Source organism: Symphodus melops, assembly GCF_947650265.1.
Source record: "Symphodus melops genome assembly, chromosome: 7".
NCBI classification, from domain to species: Eukaryota; Metazoa; Chordata; class Actinopteri; order Labriformes; family Labridae; genus Symphodus; species Symphodus melops.
This window is the reverse complement of record NC_136697.1, coordinates 14,575,136-14,592,593: the sequence shown is the minus strand read 5'-3', so window position 1 is coordinate 14,592,593 and position 17,458 is coordinate 14,575,136. Positions and strand designations below refer to the sequence as shown.

The 17,458-nt window shown below is 37.9% G+C and overlaps 2 protein-coding genes and 1 long non-coding RNA gene across 3 annotated transcripts; 2 read left to right on the top strand and 1 right to left on the bottom strand.

Moving 5' to 3' along the window:
* Positions 1-1,832: 1,832 nt before the first annotated feature.
* LOC306827486 (organic cation/carnitine transporter 2-like) lies at positions 1,833-8,462 on the top strand. Its single transcript, XM_079349332.1, has 10 exons — positions 1,833-2,223; positions 2,620-2,723; positions 3,572-3,726; positions 3,945-4,116; positions 5,695-5,836; positions 5,954-6,048; positions 6,472-6,686; positions 6,940-7,122; positions 7,673-7,808; positions 8,129-8,462. The coding sequence occupies exons 1-10, from the start codon at positions 1,867-1,869 to the stop codon at positions 8,184-8,186; spliced, it is 1,617 nt and encodes a 538-aa protein (XP_079205458.1). The 5' UTR covers positions 1,833-1,866; the 3' UTR covers positions 8,187-8,462.
* Positions 4,030-10,958, bottom strand: LOC306827495. The gene is made up of 3 exons (XR_013779639.1): positions 10,902-10,958; positions 6,539-6,688; positions 4,030-4,128 (listed from the first exon to the last, which is right to left on the bottom strand). It is a non-coding gene; the product is annotated as an uncharacterized lncRNA (long non-coding RNA).
* A 722-nt stretch (positions 10,959-11,680) lies between these two features.
* map2k2b (mitogen-activated protein kinase kinase 2b) lies at positions 11,681-16,965 on the top strand. The gene is made up of 11 exons (XM_079349301.1): positions 11,681-11,853; positions 11,960-12,170; positions 12,314-12,460; positions 13,654-13,731; positions 13,983-14,034; positions 14,272-14,396; positions 14,585-14,798; positions 14,929-14,981; positions 15,975-16,036; positions 16,215-16,260; positions 16,416-16,965. Exons 1-11 carry the CDS (start codon positions 11,765-11,767, stop codon positions 16,521-16,523), a joined length of 1,185 nt encoding a protein of 394 aa, XP_079205427.1. The 5' UTR covers positions 11,681-11,764; the 3' UTR covers positions 16,524-16,965.
* The last annotated feature ends 493 nt before the right edge of the window (positions 16,966-17,458 follow it).

Sequence of the window (17,458 nt, the reverse complement as noted above, 5' to 3'; positions counted from 1 at the left end):
TCTTATGATGTTGTATAAAACAGAAGTAACAAGAGCCAATGTTTTGCAGATCTTTTACTGTTCAATAACTATAGATTTTGCACTTTCAACCCAAATATTATTTTAACTGTTTTTATGTAAAGGAGTTTGCTTGCATTGTCGCAGGTTTATACCTCACTATGTTTTTACTAAGCCACCACATCTGTTATGACAACCTTTACATATAAGACACACTCGACCTTATTCTTGGGAGGACACGCTGTACTGTTTACATTTCCAGAAGGGTACCGTGCTATGTTGCACCATCTTGTGGTTGTTTTTCACCAGGTTCTTTAGTGTTTCCAGTGATATGGGAACGTCCATAGTATTATTATTTCAATGATTCATTCTCAACTTTTAATAACACTATGTGCCATTTTCAGTTTTCTGTGGCAAAGAGGTGGCACATTTAAAATATGTAGTGTAAGGTAACATATTTTAGATAACCATTTGGGTAGTAACAAACTGTAAACTATTACTGACATACGTGTTTACATTAGAAACACTATTACGTGATTCGTAGCATCTTAAACAAATAAGTTACATGTGAGGAAGCCCATAGCCTGTGGTGATACTGCGTTATTACATCAATATTATCCAGTGTGTTATCTATTATCTATTTTGTTTAACATAGATACTTTATTGATCCCGAGGGAAATTCAAGAAGACGTCTTTGCGTTGTCTTTTCATGCATTAATAGAATACACCTCCATAAAAAAAATATTTTGGATATCAGTAGCGTTGGGCCAGAGTTAGACACAGTTCATCGAAGTGACCTGGTTGAATTTCCGTGAACTCTTAGCAACACTGGATTTGATCACTTGTTTCGGTCTCTCTCCTGCTGTAAAGTTCACATTAACCTCTCTTGTGCGTCCCAGAACTTAACCGTTCACATGGCGTGCTTAATTTAATATACCTTGACCATTAACCTCCTCTTTCTAGAGCGGGAAAGTCTGCGAACTCGCTTTTATTTAATGCCCGTTTCTCGGTGCGGTCCGTTTATGGTCCGATCCAAACAGTCACAGGTACAAAGGTTCCTACCTCGTGCTGTGCACCAACATTAAGACAACAGATTGAAGGACGAAGTGGATGACTGTTTCAGGTTATCATCATAGCATTTAAAGTTACTAGAATTGTTTGGGTAAACTGATACTACAACTGGGCTACAACAGGCTGGGGTGGAACCATTTCTTCTCTTGTAGGCAAAACTATGAATTATTTTGCAAAATCTTTGCCAACATATTTGGAGTTTAGTAATATCACACTGTTGTACTTTTCTGATGATCAAATTTGACATGGAAAAAAATACAATTAAATGCAAACCAATATTTACAAACCTGTGTTTAACCTCAGTTTGGTTTTCATAATTTAATAGGCTTAAGTTTTACCTTCTTTTTGATAGCCTAAACTTTGTCCCCATATGAAGAAGAGGTACATTCACACTCTTCAGACTCCTCCATCTGAGTGTTTGTTTGCCATTGATCTGCTCTGTTGTGTCCTGGTTCAATTGTTTTTTCTTTCACAATAATAAAACTGAAAAAACTCACAGAACACAATGCAGACTTCTGTGCGCTGTATGAACTTTTAAGGACAACCTGACAATTTTCTGTCAGTCTGACTCATGATCTCATCTTGCTTTGGTGTGTCTCAAGAGGAACTGTTGTCTACTTCACTGCAGATTTGCTGGAGGCTATACCCTATTTGAGTATGTGTCAAACGCCTTCAGATAAAGTCTTAAACCAGTTTAACAAGTTTGTGTTAAGTGTGCTTTTAGTTTAGTTTTTTTTTTTTTTTTTTTGCAAGCTCCTCATTATAGACATCACAGTTATTTTTCCTCTCAGTAGCCTAATGGCGGCTTTGAAAATCAGAGACTTTGATGAGAGCACGGCTTTTTTGGGAGACTACGGTCTCTTTCAAGTCCTGATCATAGTTCTGCTCAGTTTGAGTGCTATTCCGTGCGGCTACATGGGGATGATCGTTGTTTTCGTCTCGGATACGCCCGAGCACCACTGCAAAGTGTCGATCAACTCCACGCGCAACGGCACCGATGTGGAGAGCACGAGCAGCTGGATCGGACCTGACAGCTGTTCCCGGTACACGGTGACCGAAAACGGGACGGAGACATTGACCAGCAATAACACAGAGCGATGTGTGGACGGATGGGTGTTTAGCACGGAGAGATACAGCGCTACTATTGTATCTGAGGTAGGCTAATGGAGAAGTGAAATCTACTGTGTTTTAATTCATTTGTGATGTCTGATATTTGCTTACCGGTACTTTGGTGCTTTTCTAGACTTTTAGCTTTCATTTAAATTTCATCTGTGTGGTTTTCATGAGACATTTGTTTAATGTACCCACACACATGCTCTTATGTTTTTTTTTATGTGCCTTGTATTTGAACTCATGTGGGTTACCAAAACAAGAACAATAATGTGAGGTATAGCCCCTATTTACATTACTCAATTATTATTATTAAGGTAATCAGCACTATGATAAGCACGGGTGATCTTAAATGTACATGTCTTACACAAATTAACGATCTGTTCAGTTCTTTGTTGTAGATTAGTTTGGATTTCTAATCTTGTCTTTTGTAAATTACAGTGGGATCTGGTGTGTGAAAATGCATGGAAGGTCCCATTTTCCACCTCCCTATTCTTTGTAGGAGTCCTGATTGGATCCTTTGTAACTGGTCATGTATCAGACAGGTGGGACAGCAGTGTAGAGAAAAAAACGATATTGTATTCAAGGAAGTGATCTATAAATAATCTGACAAAAGATGTAAAATAACTGAAAACATTTAGGTCTACATATAGAAACAGAAATGGTAATTACATTGTAGCTGCTCCTGCTCCTTTTTAGGGTGAGATACCAGAAGTATGCTAAATGCTTTCATAGCTTTCCATCCACAAAGCGGGGCATCTTTAACATTCACCCCTGTAAGCAGAGATGGTTTCCTGACAGTCAACATAATTAAGATTTGTAATAGAGTCCAAAGAGCAGCTATGAGAAAAAGAAGTGAAATGTGTTACACAATTCCCTGCAATATGAGATCAAGGAAGAGAATAAGCTCTAAAAGGAACGAAGACACTAAAACAAAGTCTGCATGAAAATCGAAGAAAACAACAAAAGCTTAGTTAACAATCTGTTTATTGATATCCCTTTTCTTTTTTAGTTGTCTCAGGTTTGATTTATTTTATCACAATATAATATATAATGAATATTTCTATACATTTAATGTTAGTAATTGTGATAAGGTGATAGAATTTTTTTTATATCAAGATAGTCTAGTTTATGTTTGTTTGTTACACAAACACATAACTCACTTCAATTAATTTCATGATCAGTTATTGTGATAGTTTTCCAGTTACATGATTACTAAATGTTGCTTTTAGTTGTCAACGCAGAGGACTATTTCACAGTAATAACCACTAAAGACAATTTTATCATTGTTTATTTGAGAAATAGAAGAAAGAGAAGATGTACTTTGTTGTATATTTATACTCAAATATCAGTTTAAATTTTAAATGCCCTATTAATGTGTATTGTCTCACAGGATTGGCAGGAAGCCGGTGTTTTTTTTCACCTTAGTTTTACAAACCATCACAGCGTTGATCCAGGCCACCTCCGTCAGCTGGGTGATGTTCTGTATCTTCAACGGTGTGAGAGGACTCAGCCAGATATCCAATTATGTCACATCACTTGTACTGGGTGAGAGACAGCCGATGCATTTTATTTGTCTTGAAAGAGTCTCTACAGTTCCTTGGACACAGTATGGCTTACTGTCTGCAGTGTGCAGTGGTATGGTTCCCCTCGGGCAAAATCATTGAATTGTGCTGTTGGAGGACGCATGAATTCAGTTTGGCTGCAGTCAGTCTTCTCTGTTTTCTGTGTGTAGTTTTCATCCTCTCGATCCTCTTCATGTTCAGGCTCCGAGACGCTTAGCCAGTCTGCCCGGATCAGCTACACTCTGCTGGGTCACAGTTTAGGATTTGGCCTGGGGTATGCCTTGTTGCCGTTTGTTGCCTACTTCATACGAGGCTGGAGGATGCTGCTGATTGCTAGTGCCATCCCCAGCTTCTTATTTCTTCCATCATGGTGGTGAGTCACTGACTGCTGAATGCTATTATTGATCAGTTGTTGATCCCATGTCTTTTTTTTAAAAATACTTTCCTCTATTTAAATTCATATTTACTGTATTTACTCATATTTATATATATGAGTGATCCCGGCACCAATTGTGACTTTATTGATTTTCCAAGAAATGTATGCATTTAAAAGTTTAAATCTCTGTTTATTTATCGAGTCCCCACCAGGACTTTACTTCATGAAATGCAAAAGAGGATTATTTATGGTTTAGTTATCAGTTTGTGAGCTTGTATCTTCAACATATTGAAACAAGAGGTGCCAAATGTTGTGCCTCAGTTTATTTGAAAGTAAGAGCTGAATTTGACTACATTTTCCAGTCATAATTTAACAGTTATAGCTGTTATTTTATCTTGATATTTTTCTCAAAATTTTAGGGGTTCTTTTGTGCTATGATGAGCGTGTAGGATAGAAGTTGTTGTCATTCATTAAGCTGGGGAAACTGAGTAGAGGCACTAAAAATAACATTAAAAGGGGACCAGGTTTCAGTGATGTCTGCTAAATTTCTGAAATTGTTTGGAAAAGAAGGAAAAGGGATACGTTAAAATTAATTTGGGAAAGTTAACGTATCTGTAAAGAAATCTTACTTCACTAAGATATTTGTCATATAATGGGGATACAGCTGGTGTTACTTGTGTTGTTGTTGCTGTAATGAAGTCTGTGAATGATCTTAAATGGAATAAGGTGGTGTGTAAAGTTTGCAAATTGTTTGTTTATGTTCTCTAGAGCCTTGTCCACCTTGTGCACCATTTCTTGCAAAAACGGTTATTAATTTCAATCTCAGTCAATCAATCAATCTTTATCTGTATAGCGTCAATTCATAACAGGTGTTATCTCGAGACACTTTACAAAAAGCAGGTACGGGACCTTACTCTTTGTCTGTTAACATTAACAAAAGAGCAGGTACAAAGACAATACTCTTCGTTATGTTTACAAAAAGCAGGTAAAAGACCTTACTAAAGAGCCCAGCTTAATCCGGCATATCGCGGCAAGAAAAAAACCTTTGATTTAACAGGCAGACATTTTCAACAGACCCGGGCTCTGTGAACACTGTACAGCTCAGTTATATAAGTTCTACATGAACCACCATTTAAGTGAACTTTGTGATAGATAACTGTAGCTTGTGCTTTCACTCAGCTGTGTGTGGAAATGTGTTGGCTGACAGCAGAAAGCTGAAAACAGGGCTCGATAATAAATCAAAAGAATGAAACGCTGTGCCAGGTTTATGACATAGCAGGCTTAGCTTGTATAGTGTCAGGCTTTATGCAATCAGACACTGACATGTCTACCTCTTCTCTGCTGGTTCTGTTTTCTTCTGCCTTTCTTGAGTTTCTGTATCATTTAGCACAAAACTAGATAGGTGCTTTCAATCCTAACACTATGTGGTTTTTGAGATTTACATGTTCTCATTTGTCGAAGCATTAATTAATTATAATTCGTCCATTATCTATGTAAATGTATGTGCTTCTTATTTTATAATGGATGCATAAGATCAACCATAACTTTGTGCCTCTCTTTATGTTTTCTCTTCAGGGTGATTCCTGAGTCCCCACGCTGGCTTTTGCAGAAAGGTCGGTTAGAGGAGGCTGAGTGTGTCATACGTAATGCTGCCAAAAGGAACGGAGTCCCCGCCCCTGAGGTCATATTCAGAGCTGGGGAGGGCTTGGAGCTGATGGTATTTAATTTCATATTTGCTCATGATGTTGAAGCTGGTTTCTTTTTATTTTCAACAAGCTGAGGCAGCCGTTACACTGTACACAATAGGACTCTTTCTCTTTCTATGTCTAAACAGAAAAACAGTGGTGAAGAGAAGCACACATATACTTATGTGGACCTGATACGCACCCCTAACATGAGGAATATTACAATTCTGGGAGTTTTCATTTGGTAATGTAACTTGTTTTCTGTTTTAAACATTGCTAAATTTGATTAATTTTGTTTCATAAAATACACGTTATATTTTTTGAAAACATTTTTTTAATGTATTTAATATTTTTATATATGCATATTAAACATTTAAAGTTTTAAAATGTCAGGAATAAATCAATTTCATCATTTTAGAAAAGCAAGTTCCACTCACATCCCAGTTTTCTATTTTATGCTGCTGGATAAAAAATGTTACCTTCAAAAAATAACAAAATCTAATTTCTAATGTAGCTTTTCTAAGATTAATTGAACATGTTTTATCAGGATGTGAAAATCTGGCATATGGCTGATCATACACAATGAAATAAAAAAAATCTGTGAACAATGTGTTATTTAAAACACTGCCCTCTATCTTCATTCAGTCTTGATTCTGTATTTCTGCAGGCTCTCTGTCGCTATGGTCTTCTACGGTCTCTCTCTCAATACAAGTAACCTGCATGGAAATGTCTACCTCAACTGCTTCCTCTCAGCAGTCATTGACATTGGGGCGTACTTAGCCCTGTGGGTGCTGCTGAAACGTGTGGCTCGATCCACCCTCCTCTTCACTGCTCTGATGTTCTGTGGCATCCTGCTTCTGCTCCTCCAACTGGTTCCTGAAGGTCTGCAGAGTCAATGTAGAATATTGAGTAATCACGCTGTTTAGTTTTATGTTTCTTACTGGCTACCCTTCCATATGACTACGAATGAAATTTAGCTATTGTGCTAACTCCGGCATATTTACTTACAGTATTGCATGTTGCTGACATGTTAATTGATGTGAACCGTCCTAATTAAATAAATCAGGAAATGAAGTATAATGTGCATTCATAAAATTATACATGACTTGTGTTGTAAAGCTGCTGTTTTTCTCAGACAGGCCTGTCATGGTCCAGGTGTTGGCCTTGGTGGGAAAGATGGGTGTGTCTGGTGCTTACAGTTTAATTTACATAATTTTCACTGAGCTGATCCCAACCGTGGTCAGGAACATGGGCTTAGGGATAGCATCCACAGCAGCACGTATAGGCACCATCATTTGTCCTTTTGTGGTATATGCGGGTAAGTGTTTTATTCATTTTTCGTTTGTTTTGATTCTTTATTTTTTGTATGTGTTTACTGTTGAAAGAAAAATCCTCTGCCACTTCACTACACTTGGAACCGTTTTAAATTCTTCCGAATTTGAATGTAAATCACATACAAAATATTTTGAAAATTCCAATGTTAGTTTGCAGCTCAAGACTTCTTCATAAATTCTTACTGTGGAGTGCCCCTTTAATTTATTAATGCTAAAAACAAAAAAGAGAGATGTAGACAATCTCTATCACATTCATAGCTCCTTTTCACAAACAGACACTACATGGCTGGACAAGTGCAGACTGTGTTAGTTTGAACTTTCACGATAGCTCTGGTAAATTCAAGTTTCCTGCTATAATGACATCAAGCTGTCATGCTCAAAACAAGGAACCTAAAACTGAAACAGCTCAATAGAACTAAAACTTAATTACAGTCATCATTAATTAAAGTCCCTCTCTCTCTCTCTACAAGTCAAGTGATTGCAACCAATGGAAAATATTTATTTTTAATGCACATTATTTTAATTTGTTTTTAGGTATCTACAGCAAGATCTTGCCATACATTATTTTCGGCACAATTAGCATCATGGCTGCAGCTGCTAGCATATTGCTACCAGACACCAGAAACAACAAACTTCCAGACCTTATCAGCCAGGCAAAACCCATCAGAAAGTATGTATTTTCAACTGTGTGTAAATGTGTGAATACTTAATACATGTAAAGCTCCTTAAGTGGTAGATTGCAGTTCTATGAAACTTGAGCAATCAAATGTGCTTCTGACCGACATATGTTCTTACAAACATTATGCTTTTACGGCATTTAACACTTATTTTCAGCTGCATTTCTGTTGAAGATATTGTAAGTATTTTAAACAAATGGTTGTGATTTAATCAGAAACCAGTAAGAAAAAGAAACAAGTGTTTAGAGCCAACTAAATTCATCACTTTTTCTGTTTCTGTATATCTGTCTCTCTTTTTTTTTGTATCTTCAAGCGTCAGCTGTCAAAAGAAAACACCCTCAGCCCAGTCAGATACAAGCATAGGCTGTTAATAGATGAACAAGAGCGCCCTCTGCTGAAAGAAAATTCAACGACAAGAGACGAGCAATCGCCCAGCAGACATTTTAAAGAGACACTTTCTTTGAACAGCATGAAACAGATACGTTTTTTTTCATTGTAAAACCATGCAACCATTTTTAATACAAAAATAACTAGTTTACGTTTTTGTTACATTGTAAAGAACTTGTTTATTCTTTCTTGTTGAAAATCTAAAATGAACATTAATAGCAATACGTGTCAATGTGTCTGTACACATTTGTATAGAACAGTTCAGTTAAGCATAAAAAGTTACAATGTTTACACAATCAATTAAGATAATAACCAGACAAGTCCTGCAGATATTGTGAGGGTGGTAACTGTGCGTGTCTCTGTGTGTGTGCCTGTGTATGAGGGGTGAATCCATTCTAAATGCATGCACTGCAGTCTATCGCGTGCCTGCCTGCTTGCCAGCCTGATTTGCGCTTAACTGACCTCATTAGTCAGGTGTGACGAGACTGAAGCTACTGTGGTCAGACGAGTTTCACTATCTAGCAGCGCCTGCATGACATGTAAACACGGAAAAACAAGTCACGCACTCAGGTGTGCAGGTGTATACGTGCGTGTAAATCAGTTAGCGTGCGTGAGTTAAGTGCGAAGCAGTATGTCGCCACACCTGACACTACACCTGACAGTTTAACTTTCTCTCTGCGCTCTGAGCCACAGGAAACCTCATCACCCTAATATTAACATCTATCTTAAAACTTCTCTTTCATTTACCCTGACTCTTGAGCAGCTGTAAACACATTGCGGATCATTCAGGTTGATCTTATCTTCCAGTTGTATTCTTGAAATACAGTAAAATACAGGTTTTAATCTTGTAGCATCTCTTTCACATTGGGTCCTTATTTATCGGGTGGGGATTTTTCTTTTCTTTTTTTTGCTGTTAAATATTTAGCCAAATAATAAATTCACATAATGATATAAAATAAATAATGTTTCACTTTTACCTGGATAATGGTCTCTGCTCAATAAAATGACATGGTAATCCTTCTGGTTGAAAAAGGAATCAGTGTTTGGATTATGTGGTGATCTAACAATCAAGTGTTATGGATGACTTAACCTCCAACCTCTAGTCATTCACTCACTCAATGTGTGTGTGAGGGATTGTCGTCTCTTTCGCTATGCATTCACATTCGTGTTGGGCATGCAGGGGGTTAAGTGTCTTGCCCAGCGGGGCTCGAACTCACAACCCTTCGGTTGAAAGTCGATAACGTTACCAACTTTGCCATGTCCGCCCCTCCAACAAACAATGATCTAACAGCACATTTAAGGTTACTTATTTTTTATTTAACCCATTGAGATCAAGATCTCTTTTACAAGGGTGACCTGGCCAAGAGGGCAGCAGCACGTCATGATTAAAACAGTTTACAAACAATAAGTAAAAATGAGCACAATTACAATGAGCAGATCAGTTTTCAGATCAAGTGCATAGTCGTGATGATAGGTTACAATCCAGACAGACATTGTCCAATTGCCTCGCGTTTTTTGTCCTTTCAGATCGAGCCAAAAGCTTCAAGTAAAATGAGGTTGGCCATTTTTTACAAGCCATTTTGGAGAAAGTTCTAGGTACAGGGAGCAGCAAAACTAAACGCTCTTTTTTCCGAGCTCAGTGCTGACACGAGGAACAGACGATTCTAAAGGCGTATTGGCTTCTGATTCTTTGAAAGTGTGCACATAAATATGACGGCACCAAACCAAGAAGAGCTTTATAAATATCATTTAGCCTGTGTAAATACATGCGCAACTTTAAGGATGGCCAATGACATTTCATGTACAGGTCACAGTGATGAGTAAGGTGTCTACAACCTGTCACAAATCTCAACGCGCAGTGACACGGTATCCAATGACTGTAGACATTTAGCAGAGGCGCCCATGTACAGCACATTACTATAATCCAACAAAGGAAGAAAGGTAGACGAAACAAGAAGTTTCCTCGCCCTTTTAGATATAAACATCGGCATCATGTTACAGTTGCGTGGAGCAGAGAAGGTACAGCATTTGTTTCGCATACCTTTAATGAAATAAAACAATTCACAGAGATATTGAATAATGTACAATCCATTAGCTGAGGTTTTTTTTCAGTATCCAACCACACCATGTCCATGTTCTCCTGCCGATTCCCTAAAGTAAACAAGCAAAACAACAACAAAACCCTTAAAATTCCAATAATAAAATGTAAATAACAGCTAACAGTGCACACATACACCTGTAATTAATTGTAATTATTTAGCCTGACACTTACTGTATTGTATTGTCTTCAGGACCAGCTGAAACATGTAGACAACAGATTAAAGATGTAAATCTGACGTCAGCTGAGTCAACTTTGTAATGTAACAAGGTGCACCCACGGCAGCCTCTAAGCCAAGTTAGACAGCTAATAAATACAACAACCAGACAGACAGACATCAATGAGGTTGTATAAAAACGTTATTAGTTTCGTATTAGTCTATAAATTAATGTTGATTGTTGTCTCAGCCATGATAACTTGCACAAATAGGCTGGACATAACCATGTTTCACAATGAAGTTGTTTATCGAAAACAAAGGCGGCAATTTCAACCATCATGTGTCGTACCGACGTATAACACGGTTTGTAATAAAGCAAACCGTTTGTAAATCCGTGAATATTTCATGGAGTTAAGAGTATTTTTGTTTTAGCTTATCACTCACCTTCCATCTGCTCCCACAGAGCGCAGCACGTCAGCTGCCTGACCCAAGATGGCCGCCTGTCGCTCCACCGGAGAATCTCGCCTGCGTCATGCTCGTTACTACCCAGCTGACTTTCCACAGAAATATCGCGAGACAAACTCACTGTCATATCATCGTGTGCTGCAGCCCTGACTACACATCACTCCGGTGTAAACCTGCAGGGTGACAGCGAAGGGGCGAGGACACACTGAACGCCCGTTAAGCTGGGCTTTGGACAGCAGAGAAAGCGCTTTGTAAATAGAAACAGTTGTTGCTATCAGAGATAAACTTCCTGTGACTGTCAGTGGATGACAACAACTAGCAGACTGCTAACATGAAATGCTACCAGTGATGGCTCTTGTTTGGAAGATATTTTATTTCCTGTTACCTTGTAGCCAGTAAGTTAATTTAGAGTTCACACATTATGCATTTAGTGTCGTGATCGGTGGTTATCGTGCTGCCTTCGCGTCTCATCCTTTCAAACAACTCCTCCAGCTAGTTAGCAAACTAGCTAAGGTTAGCATAACACTGCCCTCACTCGCAATTTAGCTTCTTTGACTTAGAATCATAAAATAATCATATAAATAGATTGTAAGGCCAAGCCTGAGTAAATTATTTGCATGTTGAGCTGGTCATGCTTAGTCGTGGTAAATATCCTACCTTTGAACTGACAGTTGATAGACAGGAAACGCTGATCAGTGTTTAATGCAAACAGCTTCTACCAGACCTAAGTGTTTGCTATTTATCCTTCAAGTGTTTGCACAAGACGAACTTTATTTCCCAACCAGCAGGCGTAGTAGATTGTAATTTGTAGTCCTTTTTACAAGGCTTGTAGTCAAGTAAACATGGCTCCTAAGAGAAGGCCAGTGCCTCTAAACATTGCTCCTACTGGCGAAGGTTTATCTTCCTCCATCAACACTGAAGTTGCATCTGAGTAAGTTTTTTTTCCATCTAATTAACATCCTCTTATATTCACTTAATATGAAATTCATGTCATCTGAAACAATAATATATTCCTTTTCTTTCTCCCATTTTCCCAGGGCCAATTTAGAGGCACTTAAAAAGGTATTGCAAGAGCTGGACCTGGATGAACAACAGAAGAAAAGGTTAGAAGCTTTCCTTACCCAGAAGGCCAAGGTGGGTGAATTGAGAGATGATGACTTCCAACGTGTTTGTGAGCTTGGTGCCGGCAATGGAGGAGTCGTCAATAAGGAATGCCACAAACCCTCTGGAATAATCATGGCCAGAAAGGTTATTGAGACACCCTTGATTGATATGCATATGAACTTATTGTGTTTCAGCAAAACAAAAGTTTTACTGCTCGCTGGTAACCTTCACAAAGTGATCGCGCTGAAAAAACTGTGATTGTTCTTATTGTTTTTTTTTCTGTTCAGCTCATTCATCTTGAAATCAAACCTGCCATTAGAAACCAAATCATCCGTGAGCTTCAGGTTCTGCATGAGTGCAACTCTCCCTACATTGTGGGCTTCTATGGAGCATTTTACAGCGATGGAGAGATCAGCATCTGCATGGAACACATGGTAAGAGAAACAAAGCAGGGTTACTGCGTTGGTGTGGATAAAAGGGTATGATCATTATTTTGGCATTGAGCAGGTCGACCCGGCATTAGCCAGCATGACCTCAAAGTTCTCTCTTCCCTTTACTGATTACCTTTGAATTTGACAAGTGTTTTTTAAGATCATATTAAAGCCTTAAATAGTCAGACTTCACCCTATATCTATATCTCTTATATGAACATCCATCAGGATCCCACAAGTGGTTCCTGAAACAGCCTCATTTCCCATGTTAACTGTTTTTGCACCAAGACGCATTCCTTGTGTATGTAAATATACTTGTCAATAAAAAAACAATTCTATTGTATAAATTGACTGATCAACCAAGCCTTTTGAGTTATGACTCCACAGCTGCCTGCCTGGTGATGTCAGACAGGCACACTCCGTGTCCTCTTTTCAAACACTTCTCAGTAGTCACCTTTGTCTCTTTTTTAACTATTGGCTTTGTTATGAATGACTCACATTTTTGTTGATATACTGTATATCTTTTATCGATCTTTATTTGATTTTATTTATTTGTGTTACTATTTGCTGATGATGTGTTCATTTTTACTGATTTGTCTTGTTTTAATTGTAAAGCACAATTAAAACCAGGAAACTAGGTTTGTAACCTGTTTTTGAAGTAGCAGTTATTATAACCCCTGCTATCATTATGATTATCCCCAGAACAAAACATTATTCTTTTCTTATCTTATGAGGTCAGGTTCCAAAAGTTTACTTTCCTTTTGTACTTGTTTTATGTATTGTGACATTGAACCAGGGGAAAATCATTACGTAAGTAAAGTTAGTGTTGAACAGCAATCAATTGGTTATGCAAATAAAAATCCATTTGGTGTGATGTAAATGGATCCTTCTTGCCAAAAGCAGCTGTCAGATTATAACAAGCATATCAAACGTGTCTTTGTATGATTGAAAGTAAAACATGTAAAGTCAGTTTCATTGTGGTGATATTGAAACTTGAAACGTTGCAGCACTGTAACAGACATTTTCTTGAAAAAGATGTGCATGTTCGAAGTAATGAACCTGTAAATGTATTATTTGTATGAAGCGATATCACACAGTATGTCATCCTTTTGAAATCTAATTTTATAGAAAATGTACATTCCGCTTTCCCTATTGTGACATATTTTGTTTTTCTTACCTGTTCTGTTTTTATGCAGGATGGTGGATCTCTGGACCAGGTGCTCAAAGAAGCTAAAAGGATCCCTGAAGAGATTCTGGGCAAAGTCAGCATTGCTGTAAGTGTATTCTTATCCTCTATATATGTTTTCATTGTATGTAGTCTAATATCACTGGCACTGACAGCGCAGTGGGTAGTGTGAATTGATTTTCAAAGAAAATATTATTTTATTAGGTTAATCTCTGCCAGTTTAATGTATCAAGCTAAAAGTATTCAATGGACAAAAGACACAAACACACACTTTATCTCATTATGTTTCATACGTACACAGTGAGGAGTATAAACTTGTATAATTTCTCCACTTGACAGGTTTTGAGAGGACTCGCCTACCTGAGAGAAAAACACCAAATCATGCATAGAGGTGGGGTTCTTTTCTCAGATAATTTGTGATTCTTTTATTCCATAATTTAGAGCTTTAACTGTAAGGAAAAGTATATTCTAGCAATGTGTGTAAGGGTTTAGGGCTGGATAATAATAGAAGTATAACCTTCCAGCTATTCTATTAGCATTTGGGTTGCAGTCAATGTAAATTCATAAACCATCCATTATATGCATTTTGTCAGGTAAGAATCTCAGAAAATGTTTCTTTAACCCCCAGATGTGAAACCTTCAAACATTCTGGTGAACTCCCGTGGGGAGCTCAAGTTGTGTGATTTTGGTGTTAGCGGGCAGCTCATAGACTCTATGGCCAATTCTTTTGTTGGGACAAGGTCGTACATGTCGGTATGTTGGTATTTTCTGCATTAAACCGTTTTAATAAATCTTTAGCATTCCTCCACTCTTGTCTTTGTGTCTAGCTTTAATTGTGTGTTATAGTTATTCAAATTATTATTCAATGCTAGAGCAGTGACCAATTTTTGATGTGATGTTAATCCTTGACTCTGCTTTTTCTTGTTACGTTTGCTGTGTAGCCTGAGAGATTACAGGGGACCAACTACTCAGTGCAGTCAGACGTGTGGAGCATGGGACTGTCACTTGTGGAGCTGTCCATCGGACGCTTCCCCATCCCTCCCCCAGATGCTAAAGAACTGGAGGCCATATTTGGTCATTCAATTCTGGATGGTAGTAAGGGGGATATGTTGAGCACTTCACCAAGACCCAGAGCACCTGGTAGACCCGTCAGCGGTGAGAGCTTTTGAAGCTGTTAGACAGTGGAAAGAATACATTAGTTTTTGAGGCAACTTAATGTAAAATCATAAGAAATAATGCATATAAAAAAGTACTAATACTTTATACTGCGGTTCTTCTCTTCCAGGTCATGGTCCTGTAATGGCTATCTTTGAACTACTAGATTACATAGTAAATGAGGTAAGAATCCATGAATCTTTAATCCTTTCTGCGTTGTTGGAAAAATGATCATGTGTCCATTTATGAGTGATTGAGTGGCATAAGCTGCCTTTGGGTAGGTTGAAAACCAGTTGCACTCGTGTGTTCTGGATCATATGCATAAGTTTGAATGTGCATGCAGGTAGACCAGTAACGGTTGAAGTAGCTCATGCATGATATGACAAGAGCCGGTTACTAAGAGCTGTGTTGCATGAGTGAGCAGTTCAGTTGAATCTTAAAGGTTAGCTGGTAATCAATCATGAAACCAAGATCCCAGACATGCTCTGTGGACAAAGTAGGGCTGGTCCAAGCTGAATACTTGTCCTTGTTTGCATAGAGGGACTGGCTGAGTTGACACGGTGCTCACTGTTTGATTGGTTGAGTTGAAGATGACATTCTTTCATTCATTTAGAGATGTGAGAAAGGAATGATGACATCTTTGCTGAGACTGTGTCTTGGCAGGAATGACATAAAGAGCAGGCTATATTTAACATAGACATGGTAAAACATATGCTAAATTGTAGAATCTATCTACAGTGTTTAAGGGACATGTGATAGTGTGGGCAGAAGTGATGCAACAGATCAAAAATCTCATGGTTCCCATCTCATGTCAGATTTTGGTCACAGATCGAAAAGGTTCTTTGGACGGGAACTACAAATGAAAATGCCCCTCAATGCATCTTAATCCTCCACATGTTCTTCACTCATTATACAATAATAATACAAGCAGAAAGATAAACCTGCATTCCCTTTTTATTTAGAAAGTGCTTTAAAAAATCTCAGAATAATGGTGTTTAATGTTAAAAATGCAATATATTTTTACCTCCACTATAAACACTAACTTTACAAATACAAAATAGAAACCTCAGTGAATTACAATTTTGTTTCAATCGACAGAAATCTTTTGTCTGATTTTGTTTGTTTTCTGCTCGTTCTTATTCTTTTAAATTCATTTAATATGCCTCTGTCTTTCAGCCTCCTCCAAAACTACCACATGGAGTCTTCACCTCTGATTTCCAGGACTTTGTGACAAAGTGGTAAGGCAACATTTTAGCCTGAGAGCACTGCCTATTTGTACAAATCCTTAGTATTGAGTGCGTACTGAGTGATCACAAGCTTATCACAAAACATTTGTTCCAGTGTTTAGTGAACAACTTGAGGGATGAAAGCAATACATGGATGTAAAATATCTATCTTTTCTTTATTCTTATTCAGTCTCATCAAAAATCCTGCAGACAGGGCAGACTTGAAAATGTTGATGGTGAGTGTCCTTTGTTAGACTTCAGTTACACAAGCATTTGTTTACACTAAAGATGGATGCAGCAACAGCAAACTTGAAAATGTTTTTAAGAGATTGATTTATCGATGTGTGGTATACTGTAGTAATTGAATGTGATTGTGTTTGTCATGTTGCAGAACCACACGTTCATCAAGCGCTCTGAGGTGGAGGGGGTAGACTTTGCTGGCTGGCTGTGTAAAACTATGGGGCTGAACCAACCTAGTCCCACACGCACTACAGACTAAATGCACACATCTGAACAAACTCATGCATGCCGTATGAGTGTGTGTAAACAACCTTGAGATTGTGCGACACAAAACCTTTAACCAACATACACACTTTGTTTGCAACCACCCTCCCTCAGGTGAGCCTGTGGAGTCTCTATTAGTCAAATGAACTCTGATCACATTTTTTGGAAGGTACTGTACATTTTGTGTCTTTTTTCATTTGTTATTACTGATTGTGTTAAGTTAAGTTCAGCCATTGAATATGTTAAAGATAATTAAACCTAGTTACTAGATACTAAATCCTATGTCAATTTAGCTCAATTTAATTTTGTCCTTGTTATTACAACCATACCATGTGACTTAAAATATGTATTGCCAACTGATATCATTAGGATTTTTAGTTCGATGTCTGCCCAATCTATTGACAACTGTGAAAAAAAGTAAAAGTAACCTGCATAATGTAGCTGTTTCATTTTTCTGCTTCTCAGTTTTCTTCTGAACATTTCTTAGATGTGTTACGAGGCTTAGAACACCCCTGTGTAGATCCCAGTTCTTACTATCATGGTTCAGAATCTGTTTATGTATGCAGGCAGATTTGATTATACACTGTTGGTGCAAACAAGCAAAAAATGTTAGAATGCGTTTATTATATTATGCAGGTTGGATACATGTGTCCTCGTAAACAAGACTGAGTTAAATGTCTGTCTTTGCTACTATTCAAGACGTCTTGAGGTGAACCACAATGTTTAAAAACATTTAAGCATGACCCTCATTTCAAAGCCAAAAATAAATAAAAAAATCAACCTTATATGTATCCTCTGCGCCCTCTTTATTTGGAGGGTGTTTTTTAAAACAGCATCCTCAGCTTGTGTTCGCACCAGAAGCTACCTTAGTGGTGCCAGTACAAGAAACGGTGCCATTTCTAGTTGTTCCAAAGGCAGACTCTGCAACCA